The sequence below is a fragment of the Sphaeramia orbicularis genome, chromosome 11 (genome assembly GCF_902148855.1).
Source record: "Sphaeramia orbicularis chromosome 11, fSphaOr1.1, whole genome shotgun sequence".
NCBI classification, from domain to species: domain Eukaryota; kingdom Metazoa; phylum Chordata; class Actinopteri; order Kurtiformes; family Apogonidae; genus Sphaeramia; species Sphaeramia orbicularis.
The window spans coordinates 52,906,346-52,919,529 of NC_043967.1; the positions used below are offsets into that span (position 1 = coordinate 52,906,346).

The 13,184-nt window shown below is 39.1% G+C and overlaps 1 protein-coding gene across 2 annotated transcripts; it reads right to left on the reverse strand.

Moving 5' to 3' along the window:
* Positions 1-888: 888 nt before the first annotated feature.
* LOC115428077 (ubiquitin carboxyl-terminal hydrolase MINDY-1-like) lies at positions 889-10,997 on the reverse strand. Of its 2 annotated transcripts, none has more exons than XM_030146902.1 (12): positions 10,389-10,997; positions 9,748-9,999; positions 9,338-9,546; positions 8,246-8,303; positions 8,074-8,138; positions 7,367-7,525; positions 6,987-7,089; positions 6,536-6,678; positions 6,258-6,452; positions 5,052-5,216; positions 3,013-3,548; positions 889-2,966 (listed from the first exon to the last, which is right to left on the reverse strand). In XM_030146902.1, the coding sequence occupies exons 1-11, from the start codon at positions 10,693-10,695 to the stop codon at positions 3,477-3,479; spliced, it is 1,728 nt and encodes a 575-aa protein (XP_030002762.1). In that variant the 5' UTR covers positions 10,696-10,997; the 3' UTR covers positions 889-2,966; positions 3,013-3,476. The 2 variants fall into 2 exon arrangements, with proteins under 2 accessions (XP_030002762.1, XP_030002761.1); XM_030146901.1 differs by having other exon boundaries at positions 9,748-10,002.
* Between the last annotated feature and the right edge of the window lie 2,187 nt (positions 10,998-13,184).

Here is a 13,184-nt window from a genome sequence, read left to right on the forward strand (position 1 = left end):
ACATTCGAGGATGTTCATCAAACACGAAGAAATGAAGCGACTCACACAGTTTGACTCAGTTTAGTTTTTTTTTTACTGACAATTTGCCAAATTAAATCCAAAGCGAACAGAGCAAGGCAGCGTTCACACAGTCAGACTGAAGCTCAGCTGTCAGCACACGAACCAACGAAATGACAGGGGACGCCCGCCCGCCCATCACAGAGGCATGATGGGAAACATTCGCCGGAGCAACACGCTTCAGAGTCAGAACAACTAAAATCCCAATGAGAAGATTTTCACACAGCGATGGTTTCATTTCACTGCAGCAGAAACAAAGTACAGAAGCCCAGATCTGTTGAGAAGAATTAATACACGACAAAAATCGACTAATTGTGAGAAATGACGCAATTTCTCAGATTTGCAGAGGCGGTGGACGTCCACACAGATGAACAACCTCTGGTATAAAAACAAAAACAAACTGATTCAACTTATTAAAAGCACAAAATTTTTAAAAAAAAGTCCAGGTTCTGAATTGTTTTTTTCTTTGGTCTTTCAACTCATTTTTTATGTTTTTGAAGTTACATCATATAATTTTGCTGCTTATCAATTTTAGTTTTCCTTCATTTTCTTCTTGTTGCGTCTTTTACTGGATTTTTTTTCCATCTTACTGTATCATTTTTGTTGTGCATTTTATTTATTTTTTTGTCTTGTAATATATTGTTTTTGTCTGGCTATATTCATTTATCTGGTTGTGTTTTATTAAATTTTACACAACCAGATGAAAATGATGTGTTCAATTTTTTACTTCATTTTCATCTTGTTACAGTTTGTGTGAGTTGTGTGTTTGTGTATTTTACATATTTTCTGTTTTGTCTAATTAGGTCATTTTTGTTTTGTGTACTTTACCTATTTTTTGTCTTGTTAGATCATTTTCATCTTGTTGCATGTTTAATTTTTTTGCACATTTTCCTTCTATTGTTGTGAGATTATTTTCATATTTGTGTATTTTAGTGAATATTTGTCTTATAACGTTTTTGTATCGTTAAATTATTTTCATCTTTTTTTGTTTTACCCCATTTTTGTCTTGTTGCACATTTTTTGGATTTTTTTTTTATCTTGTTACTTAATCTTTGATGCATTCTGCACTTATTATGTCTTGTTAGGTCGTTTTTGGCGTCTTTTTGTGTATTGTACAAAAATTTTCAGTTACATAAATTTCATCTTACTCATTTTTTTGTGTCTTGTGTTGCATCTTCAACTGAATTTTTTTGTCTTGTAATTTTTGTAGCCCATTTTACTTACCATTTGTCTTTTTAGATCATTTTCGTCATCTCTGTCTATTTTACTGAATTCTTGTATTGTTTCATTATTTTCTTGTTGTGTATTTTACTCATTTTCTGTCGTCATGTTTTCCTCATGTTGCGTCTTTTACTGAATTTAAATAAAAGTCAAGTAGCAAATAAAATTAAACAAACTATCATTAAATTATGTAAGACAATTTTTTGTCTTGTAATTTTATGTCATTTCCATCTTATTTCTTCATGTTTGGTTGGATCTTTTACATTGTTTTTGTTTGTATGAAAGAAATGGAGTAATTTACTGGGAAAAAATCAAAATCAAAAGTAAGAATTTGGAATAAACTGTCGAATGATTTTGCTGTGGATTTCTTTTTTCTAACAGATATGGGCTTGTGTAGACGCAAGTTCTGCTGTTGGTTTTGGACAGATAAATAGGAAGTCATTGATGTGAAATTAACAGTCGGTCCCGAGTTTATTTCACCTTAATGACCAGGTGGCTGCACATGTTCCTACTTTTTACCTCGAAAGTACTGATTCCAAAGTGATTTTACTGATTTACAATTATCTTCAGAGTCTATGATCAGGACTGTTGCTCATAAATATCGGATCGTTGAATCAAATGTTCAGCAAAGCCATTAAATATAGAGAAACCATCCCCATTATCTGTGTTCAGTGGTGAAATACTGATCCATTTCCATGTGTTACAGGAGCCGTTTTTGTAAAATGCTGTTGATACCGTGCTGCGCTGAGTTTCAGGAGGTAAATACACGACTCATCTCAGCACCGAGAGCGAAAAACCAGATGTTAACGGTTAAAATCTGCATCACAGGACAGACACAACTGGACTTCATAGTTCATAGGAACAAAAAGCAGAGTGTTGACATATTGGCTGAAGTTTGGCTTACAGTTTAGTTTCAGATGGTAACAAGAAGTGGAGTGGAAAAAAAACAAAGATTATGACACTTAATCATCAGAAAAGTGGATTTTCTTTGCTTTTAGTCTCCACTTCAGAACAAATTCAGACATTTCTGCTTCAAACATTTCATTTTTTTTTGACAAGATTCACTTTAGGGACCTGAAACATACTACCAGAGCTGCAACGACAGATTCACAGATTAAACGATTAGTTGTTGATCGATAATTGGTTTGAGTGGTGACTCGTTTCACACATTGTACAAAAGACTTAAGAAGTACTTTCTGTCTCAATAGTACAACATTTTGAAATGGGGAAAACAATTGCATATTTAAACAAAAATGGCCGACTTTCTGTTGAGTTTAGGACAGGATATGTATGCATCTAAATCTGGTACATCTAAAGCAAATGTAATGTGGGAGCTGACCGATGCTAAACACCTATAAAATAAACAATTTTTCAACATGTTTACATCCCGAATTTATTAGTGTACAGTTTAGTGAAGGCCTTCACTGTGCTGTTTGTGCTCAGGCTCTAAGTATTCTCTAAACGCATCTTAATAAGTCTGGAAAACACAGATCAAACATCGAATAATCACATGTTGCAGCTCTGATACGTCATCTTTCAGGTCAATAAAATACAGAATTATTTGTGTTGTGGTGCCACATTCTAACAAATCAATCTTTAAAAATGTTCATCAGCAGTTAATACATCATTTATCAGTCATTAATAAGAACACGTGTGAGTTGCCAGGTCGTGGCAGGTGTTTAGTTGACCTTTCAATCAATCAATCAATCAATCAATCAATCAATCACCTTTGACCTTTGACCTTGAGCAGGACCGTTTGACCCCACAGACATGAGTCAGCACTGATATTAATGACGTATGGACATGTGGAGTGAAGATTACAGTGAATTAAACGGTGACAAACCTTCAGACTGAGACTCTGACCCACGCCACTCACCTGATCAATAATGCCACTTATTGATCATCAGTAAAGCCTTTACCAACACCTCGTTAACCTTTCATAAAGGTGGAGTTTTGACCAGACTCCACCGGAACTGAACGTCTTAAAAATGTACAAACGTGTCAGAGGTTACAGGAGTTCATCACCTGTGAGACAAAGCACTGGGTTTGGCATTGAGCTGTGTTTGTGTGTGTGTGTGTGTGTGTGTGTGTGTGTGTGTGTGTGTGTGTGGCCACCCTCTGCAGACACACTGGACATTTGGACTCAGGAGGTCAGTGGTTGCTGGTCAGTGATGATGACGACATCGACGATGAAGAGGCTATAACAGGACACAGTCTGAGTCCTTGTCTCTTCTTCTGGCCCCGCCCTGCTGTGACCCCTGACCTCTGACCTGTAAACACAACAGCATGAACTTCAGTCAAACATACACAGCTCAGTGGAGCGTGACCTCCTGTTTTGAGTCACATGATTTCTCTGCGCCCTGCCCCTTCAAAAGAATATAAGGAGATTCTGTCCCGTTTGGTCCAATGACGATAAATAAACGTGATTCACAGATTTCATTCAATTCTTACGAGTAAATATTGGACAACAATCCCTAAATCCAACAGAACAGTGTTATTTGAAGGCTCTGCCCAAAGGATCAATAAAGTTCTATGCAATCTAATCGATTTAACCCTTTATGGACTACAATTATAACAGGCCACCTAGATTTCTAGACTTCACCTAGAGAAGTGTTAGAATTTTTCTTTTTTGCCAATTCTTTTGCACCTTTTTTTTTTAGGAAGAACTTAACATTCAATATCCAGCCATTTATTATCATTATTATATGTAATAAATGCTTAAAACAGTGTGTTATAGCAAAAAATAGAGAAAAAAAAATCATATTTATTGTGAAAAACGACTGTAAATGTTCAGAATGAAATTTTATGATTACAGAAATAAACTTTCAACTATTTTCCATATGCTCAAACATTTTAGTTTGTCTTTGTCTGTATTCATGTTCTTATTTTTAGCTATTTCTAGGCATTTTTATCCTGTGTGATAGTATGTGTTCACTTTCTGTCGAGTTGTAGACAGAGCCCCTCATTTCACTGACAAAAACATCCATCATCTTCTTTTACAAACACTGTATCTCCTTCTGCCCTGACTAGCTTTCTGCATATACATTTACATAAATATACATGCATTTATATAATATTTACAGCAAAAATACAACTATCAATGAACTATGCAAACCAGAAAAATACAGATAAAAAAGGCAAAAAAAAACCCAGAACTCAACAAAAGATGGCAAAACACACTAGCAGAACACTCCAAAACAGCACTATCACTATTATACACAATTATTTACAAGAATTCAGTGCAGAAACACCGATAAAACCTTGCTAAAATGCTGATAAAAATCATAAGTGTCTCTCACCGACTGTATCTGCTGCTGTCTGCCCTGCTCCAGTCTGTTATTCCCCGCTCCACCCACCCCCACCCCTCAGGCAAAGCTCAGATTCTCAGCTTTCAGATACCATTTGAATTTTGTCAATAGTGAGAAAAGTTCAGGAGTTTTGGTAATCTGAATGCTGTAAAATGGAAAATGTATCATATTAAATGTGTACGTATTGTCTTAAAACGGTTAAGCGTTACAAAAGTCTTATTACCTCCGCCAAGGAGGTTATGTGTTTGCCAGCATTGTTTTTTTTTGTCTGTCTGTCTGTCCGTGTGCAAGATAACTCAAAAAGTTATGGACAGATTTGGATGACAATTTCAGGAAATGTTGATACTGGCACAAGGAAGAAATGATTAAATTTTGGTGGTGATCGGGGGGGGGGTCAACTGATTTGCCTTGGCGGAGGTCTGTGCTCTCCGAGTGCTTTTCTAGTTGAAGTGTTGTTTCTATTACCTGTTGTACTGCCTGCATGGCTCCTTGCTGCTGCTGCTGCTGTTGCTGCTGTTGTTGTTGTTGTTGGTACTCCTCCTGCTGCAGCTGTCGGGCCAGTTCCAGATCACTGAGGGGCCCTGGGGCCCCACCCTGCTGCTGCTGAAGCGACACTGCCACCAGGTAATCCTGATGGAACCAAACACAAAACACTTCAACTGAAACATAATCATTATTAGACATAGACCATTAAAATGATTGTTATTATCAATACTGACTGAAATGCATTTGATCCTGATACATTTATCAGCCACAGGTGTGTTCAGGGGTTAGAAAAACCCATGGAAAAAGACGTTTTTGAGGATCAGGTGTGTATATCGGTGATGTGGGTGTCATGTCCTGGGACAATGGGTGATGTTGAACTTGGAATCGTTCCAAACTGTCCACGCTAATGCAGATATTTTTTGCTAAATTTGTTCCTTTCATCCACATGTAAATAGCATTTTAGTCACAAAAACAGATTTTAAACAAATCTTTCCAAAGTACATACTTTCTAAACTCCGGTTTGTGTGTATCTGTGGGTTCATGGAAAACATACAGATTGTTCATCGATGGCGTCTCACCACATTTTGCTCATGTCTGTTATGTCTTTATATAAGGAAGCTGCACTTGAAACATCAAATCCAGGTGTATAAATCAATGTACGATCTGCAGTACGCTGAGGTCAGGACTGATACCTTGGGGAGACAGACTGGACTGGCATTATGGACAAAGCCACATCATGTAAAGAATCCACTTCCACAACAACAAACACTTAAAGTAATGCAAGTTTATAACTGAATTACATTTTGATGACACTTTGAAGCCTCTGCGTCTGCAATGTCCAGTTTTATCCTCGGTCTCCACAGGTTGGACAACAACACTATCTATGGTTTGTCTGAGAATTTAGGCCAGACTGGAGCTGGCTTTTTGTTGTCATATGAACAGAGATATTTAGTAAAACAAAGGTCGTGTGGATGGACTTTTTTAAAAATGGAGGAAGAAAAAATATCCGTGTTAGTGTTGGCAAGGCATGTATGTTTTGTACGTTATTAGAATTATAACTGGAAAATCGCTGCTGGTTTCATGTACTGTTTAATTCACCTACATTTTCTCCTTTAAATGTGGTTCTCAGTTGAGTAAAACATCTCAGTAAGTCTTAAAACAGCTCAGAGGTTAAAGGTCAATCACCTGGTCGATCTGTCTCTGCTGCTCCTGATTGGTTGGCGGCAGGTCGGAGATGGGCGGCGCTCTCTGCGGTGGATGACACAATCTGAAGTCAGAGTCACAGAAGTTTCCGTCACCCTCAACGTTGTGCAGCGACTCCCAGACCAAACCCTCCTCCTGCAGGAAGCCCTGATCCGTGACCAGCAGGTACAGGTGACCCTGAAGAGCAGAGAAACACTTTACTTTGACCTGCACATGGTGAGGGGGGGGGGTGGGTGTCTGTGTGTGATCAGCAGCTCCACCTTGTGTTTGATCATGGTACTGAAGTGGTTGTTTCTGAAGAACACAGAGATCTCTCCCTCTTTGGCCGTCGTGTTGAGTTCACAGAGTCCGTGATACGAAAGCTGAGTCGCCGTCGACTCCAGGAACTGCTCTGCCACCAGACCTGACAAACAACAAACATCGCTTCATGTTTTGCATGGATCTATTTGTCTTGTACAGGAAGTAACTGTGCTTCAGTAGCGTTTTCATTTATCTGTACTTATGTGTTTCTTTTTCTGACACTTTTTCCTTTTACTTTTAACAACTTTGACCTTTTAAGTATTCATTAAGTTTATTTTACATCATTACACAACATCAGCCTAAGTGGACACATAAAAAAGAGAAAAACTCCCTCTTCTTGTGAGGAATGAAATCAGTTTTAAGTGAGACCAGCTGACAGATCAGGGTTGAAGTCAGACATGTCCGTGTTACCTTCACTGACTCGGCTGCTGTCTGCAGAGTGCTTGTAGTCGATGATTTTCTCCACTAGTTGGTTGTAACTCAGTTTTCCCACAGCGGCCACCATCTCTGGGCTCTGTGGAGGAGACGAGACTTAAATTAAATGAAAACACAGTAAAGACTGGCTTTAAAGGGTTTTAACAATGGATTTCAACCTGACCAGCCATTCTGGAATAAACATGACACGTTTGTTTGAGAATGTTCTTGGCTGGGTTCAACAGACAAAGACAGAGAAAGATGGAGAGGAGCAGCAGGATTTCAGAAGATACAAGGTTTATTGTAAAGTCTAGTGTCTAGTGGATGGTGTTGACTTCACCGCCTGCTTCTTCACACACTCTCTGGTGTTTGCGTACCTGCGGGTCAACCAGCCAGCCATGGTACAGCGGGATGTCCAGCAGGTCGAACACGATGCATTCAGGTGTGTACTCAAAGTCTGTCACTCCGGTGAATCGTACGTTGACGTCCAAACCGGTGGAGAGCTTCGGGAGCACCGCCATGGCATCGCTCATGTTCTGACGCACACGCAGACCACATCATCAAACAACATAATTGGTTGGCCTTGTTTCAATATGTTCAAGTAAGGACTGAATTAGGAAAAATGTCTTTAGGTTTTCAGCTCCTAATGCTTGGAACGAGCTTCAGTCTGAGCTTCATCTGCAAACACTGACTCAGATTGATTTTAAAGAGAGCGTTAAAACTGTGAAATCAAGGCTTTTGGTCTGTAAATGTTTTGACTGATGTTTTTTTCTCTGTTTACAAAAGTTTTTATTATTGTAAAATTGTAATGATGTGACTTTACTGCTGTCATCTTGATCAGGTCTCCCTTGAAAAAGAGCCCCCCCTCATCTAAAAAGGGACCAACCTGGCTAAATGAGGTTAAATGAAATTTCAAAATTTTCAAAATGTGAATCTTTTGTGAATCCATACATTTGTTTTCCTCAGGATCAATGAGAAAACACTGCACAGTCACCTTCCCATCTGTGTGAATGTGATTTTACATCATGACCTGAACGCATCATTACCAACTGTGACTGTTTATGTAGGTTCAGGTGAGTTTTACCTGTTGGAAGTTGAGCTCCATCCCATCAGCCTTTTCTCTGGGCGTAACAGATAGCACACATTCTCCTACACATACAAAAAAAAAAAAAAAAAAAGCATAAGGGGAGTAACATCAGAGCAGTTACAGGTAACAGGAGCAGCTCATTGGTTCTCAGATCTGTCAATCATCTTACCCAGGTGAGCCATCAGGTCCTCAGTGGTGACGACTTCAGTCTGAGCAGGAAGTTTCGCCTGAGAGAAAAACACACAGATATTTGAACTGTATAAACAAAGAATTTTCACTCTTCCCTTTTTTTCCATTGTCTGATAATTAAAATAACAGATCACTCCACCCAAATAAATGTCACAAATAATTGATATAAATGTCTATATTTCAAACCTCAAGTAAAGTGATTATGTAGGTTGAGATGATTTATGAACTTCTCAAAGGTTTTTTAGTATGAAGATAATTATTTAATTTTCTTTTGCTGCTTATACATATAAAACGCACTGAATTTAAGATAAAGTGTACTAAGATGGAGGGACTGACTTTTGTTTTTTAATAAAAGAAAAAAAAAAACTTTTAGATCAGATGAAGGCTTGAAGCTGAAACGCGTAGAAGTGTCTTTTAGGTCTAGGTATGACCATGCCATGTTAATAAAGGCATTTTAGTGTTTAAAGAGAGTGCCTTGGATTTTTCTTCCAGTTTGGTACCTACTTTATGAATCCCTTTTTCCAAAGAGCACCTCGAACAAACTTTTTTAGTCCGAGAAGCATTCCTTCCCATGAATTTTCAAAATAAAATACTTTTTTTTGGATGGAACGATGAGAAAGTTCATGAAGCTCACAAACTGAGAACATTCACCCAGGAAATCACTTACCCAGTCTTCATACAATCTGATATTCTACTATTAGAACAAACTAGTGTTGAATGATAAAGGCAAAAAAAGTCTGATGTAAGTACATTTTAGCTGAATAAATTACTTCTATGTGGATATTTCTCATGAAGTGGGCACAGCAAACACAGCTGAAAAAAGCACAAGATGACCAGTAGAAGGTGCCAAATAACAGAGACAATCAGGGGTTTGTTGTCCTGGATCTACTGAAGCAGATTATCGTTGTGTAGTGAAGAACAGTGTTTGTGCTGCTACACTGAGGCAACACCCTGCTCTGTTTTAGTTTGTACAAGGAGGAATTAAGAAGTTTGTCATGAAACATACATCTGTAAAGACAAATACCAGGGTATTTTTTTCATGTACACAGTCACTGATGACATAAATATTTACCTTCCATCGCAGGAACAGTGTGTTCATGATGGCCAGCAGGGGGCAGGGTCCATTCTCACTCTGAGTGATGATGGGCGTCTTCTTCTCCTTCCAGGTGATCCACTTCACCAGGTAATACGCCGGCATGGACGGCCCAGACTCTGCAGCCGCAGCAGAAGAAGTTGTAGAAGACGAGGCGGCGGCAGGGGCAGCAGCTGCAGCAGTGCCCCCTGTGGACAGGAGGGTAATTACACTCAGACCTCAGTAATCAATTCATTACTTGTAACTTGCATTTTACTCCATTCTGCTTGGTCTGTCATATTGCATACAGTGTTTCAGTATGTCCCGTCTCATCTCACATGTTTCATAGAGTATTCCTAATCTACAAATAGATAAGTAGTCATTGATGTGGTCATGTGACTCATCTTCACCTTTGGCCTCTGCAGCCTCTTCGTCCTTCAGACTGGGGACCTCTGTGGACGGAGAACCGCCCTCTGCTCCCAGAGCAGAGTATGATGAGGACAAACCGTCCTCCACGTCCAGGGAGTTTCCTGTGGCCGTGACTCCATCCGACAGCTCCAGACTGGGGATGGAGAAGGAGGCGGAGTCGGTGGATTCCCTCTGGTCATCTGAACCACCAGCTGTTGCCACAGAGGAACTCTCCTCCAGGTCCAAATCCATGCCTGCTGGTCCAGGACAGTTGGAATGTATTGTTTTACTCCAGTAACGCTCCGTAAGATATTAATGACATCAGAGAACTTTAAATAGTAGATTTGAGTAACAGTGTTGTTGCACGCTAGTGATTATATTCAACTTGTTTAGCAGCCTGTCAATTTTCTGGCAAGTTTCTGCCTTTTGTAGAGAAAAAGTAGATAAAGTTCTTCTATTTTATTCTATTCTATTCTAGCAGATTTTTTACATTAATCTGCACAGAAACCATAGCTGATTGGTTTTCTTCAATGAATTAGCTTTGATTGCGAAACACCTTCTCTAAAAATTCTGTTAAAACTCAGTAAACTTTTACTTTGAAGGAGCACGAATCAGCTGATCCAGGATGAGGCCTGATCCTTACCTGGTTCTCCTGATCTGGCTCCTGATCCAGTCCGGATGTGGCTGAGTAGAGCTGTCAGAGACTCTTCTTCTATGGTGACTCCACTCATTGTTGTACTTTCAGATGGCGGCGTTGATTCTGGCGCTGTGGACGTAACTTCTTCCTCCTCCTTCATGACTTTGGCAGAAAGTGGACCTTCAGCGGTCCCATTGCTGCTCGGGACCTCGGCTCTGACCTCTGACCCTTCGATCACCGTGGTAACAATGAGTTCTTTGGAGACACTCTCAGTGGCACGAGGCAATTCGAGCTCCGAGCTGGACTCGGCCATGATTGGCTGATCAGTGATGGCAGCACAGAACAAACTGGCTCCTGATGGAGTTGAAAAAGCTACTTTGGTCAGGAGACGTGTAAAGGCTGATTGGTGGAGGCCGAGGTCACATGGGACCGTGAGAGTCCAACATGGCCACTTAGGAACCTGCTGACCTCCTGACTTCTGTACGTACAAAACCAACACTTATCAGGCCTTCAACATGTCGAAGAGTCTGACTCCAGTGGCAGAAAGTACAGGATGATGGACAGGAAAGGATGTGTTCACTGTTTGTCAAAATGTCAAGACGGGGGATTGTTGACAGAACTGTAGAGACACGAACAGAAAGAAATCATTGTTAGTTGGTGGGCTCATCTAGAGAAAAGTAATGCCCTGATCCAACAACCCTTCAGTAAACTTCCATTCATCACTGCACCTTTATGCAACTACTAGGGCTGCAACGAGTCAATATTTTCAATGGTCATTATTTTCTGGATTAATCAATCACTTGTTTCATCTGAACAATGTGAACATAAATGCATCCTCATATACCTTGTTTAAGCCAAAACCCAAACATTATAAAGTTTACCCCCCTCTGCCCTACGCCCCTGCTTGGTCCGTCAGGTCAGCTGATGCTCAGAGGGGGCGGAGCCTTTTCTGTTGCTGCTCTTGAATTATGGAAAGATTTACCTTTATGCACTACACTGGCCCCTTCACTGTCCGTTTTTAAAACTTGTCTTAAAACCTATTTTTACTCCTTGGCTTTTGACGTGGCATGAGAGCCTGCTTGCTTTAATGTTTTTTTTTGCTTTTGTTTTGTTTGTTTTATGGTTATATTTTTATGATTGATGTACAGCATTTTGTTTCTGCTATAATTGTTCTTAGAGTTCTCTATAAATAAAGTTGAGTTGAACTGAATAATGTCAAAGAGGGAACAAAATCAGGAAATAATAAAATGTTATTTCATAGGCTGGATTCAAACTGATTATTGATTATGAGAATAGTCAACAACTAATCAATTATTACTAATAGTGACTACACACCTAAGAATGTTATTCATTAATTTGTTTCTTTTGTGCATCTGTTCACAACCCTTTTCTCTAAATGATCTTTATTGCAGTCAACTTACCACCAGAGATAAATATTTAAAAGCTTCATCTGTTTTTCTAACATGAGACCAGGTTCTGTTCATCTGACAGAGACTGGTCTGAAATGAACACCAGTGGAACTGACGGAAATGGGATGAAGTAAGCGCAGAGAAACAACGTGAGCTGATCATTAATTCAGGGCAAGGAATAGGAATTAATGTCACAACCTGTATTAAATCATCATGAGTCACATAGTAGTTAAACACTCCTTCAGTACATGACTCGACACCTAAAAATACCTAAAATGATTCAGCATCTCTGTAACAATTTGATCAATAACTGTTAGCAATAACAGTGCTTTTGTTCATTCCTCTATTGTGTTAGGGAAACAGAAACCCCGATCACACAAATCCATGACACAATCTATAATAAAACACAACATGGCTTCAGTGAAGTGACATCTCAACACCAAGGCAGACATGTCTCTACATCCCCAGTTGCTGTTGGTGCAGTTTTTTTGTACTTTTCCTCAAACGGCAATTATATAAGACGTCAGAAAAAAAAGCATTTGTGTTTGTTAACTTTTCAGAAATTCTGAGCAGTGACAGTGAGAGCAGCTGCACATCAAGGCTGAGCGTGTTTACGCCCGTCAGGTGACCTCTGCAGTTTAACAGGTAACATGAGCTCATTTCAAACAGTGAGAATGAGAGTAAAACTGTTTGCGTTCAGTGAAATGGATGCAGAGGATGACATGCCTTCTTTCACAACACATCAGCGATCTTTCATGTTCATATGAGAAGGGCTCATCACTTCCTCTATGTGTAATGTTTCATATACATACTCTAATACTTTCTTTAATGTTTTATTTTAATCAGTAACTGCATGTTACATTGTTTTAATTTGTATTACTGCCTTTCTCTGTGATGTTTCTTTATTTTGTCTTAATATGACTTCATGTAATGGCAAATGAATACTAACTCACTGATTTCTCAAGCATAATTAAAGGTTGACTGCTTGGTTATGAGACGGTAGAGGGACACATGACACCGTAACAGGTTGACACAGTGTAGGTACAGTAATATAAAGTACCTGTCCTTAACTTTGTGTTTCAGAGAAACTGTTTATCCTGTTAAACTCTGGGTCATTTGTTTCCAGTCTGAATAATTTCATTGAAACACAAAACAATGGATTAGCTGATAGCGAAATCTTCATTTATATAAAACCAAGTTATGATCAGAAAACAGCAAAGAAAAGACAACATTCATCATCATCTCTTCATAATTCAACCTTTATTTTTGCTCTTCTTTGTCTCGTTTGGAGACTTTTAGTGGTAGAGAAATAATCCTTGTACTGTTGGATCTGCTTACTGTTAGCTTAGCGCTGCAAAGTTTGTCTCAGTGGTCTGTTGTTTAATTAAATTAT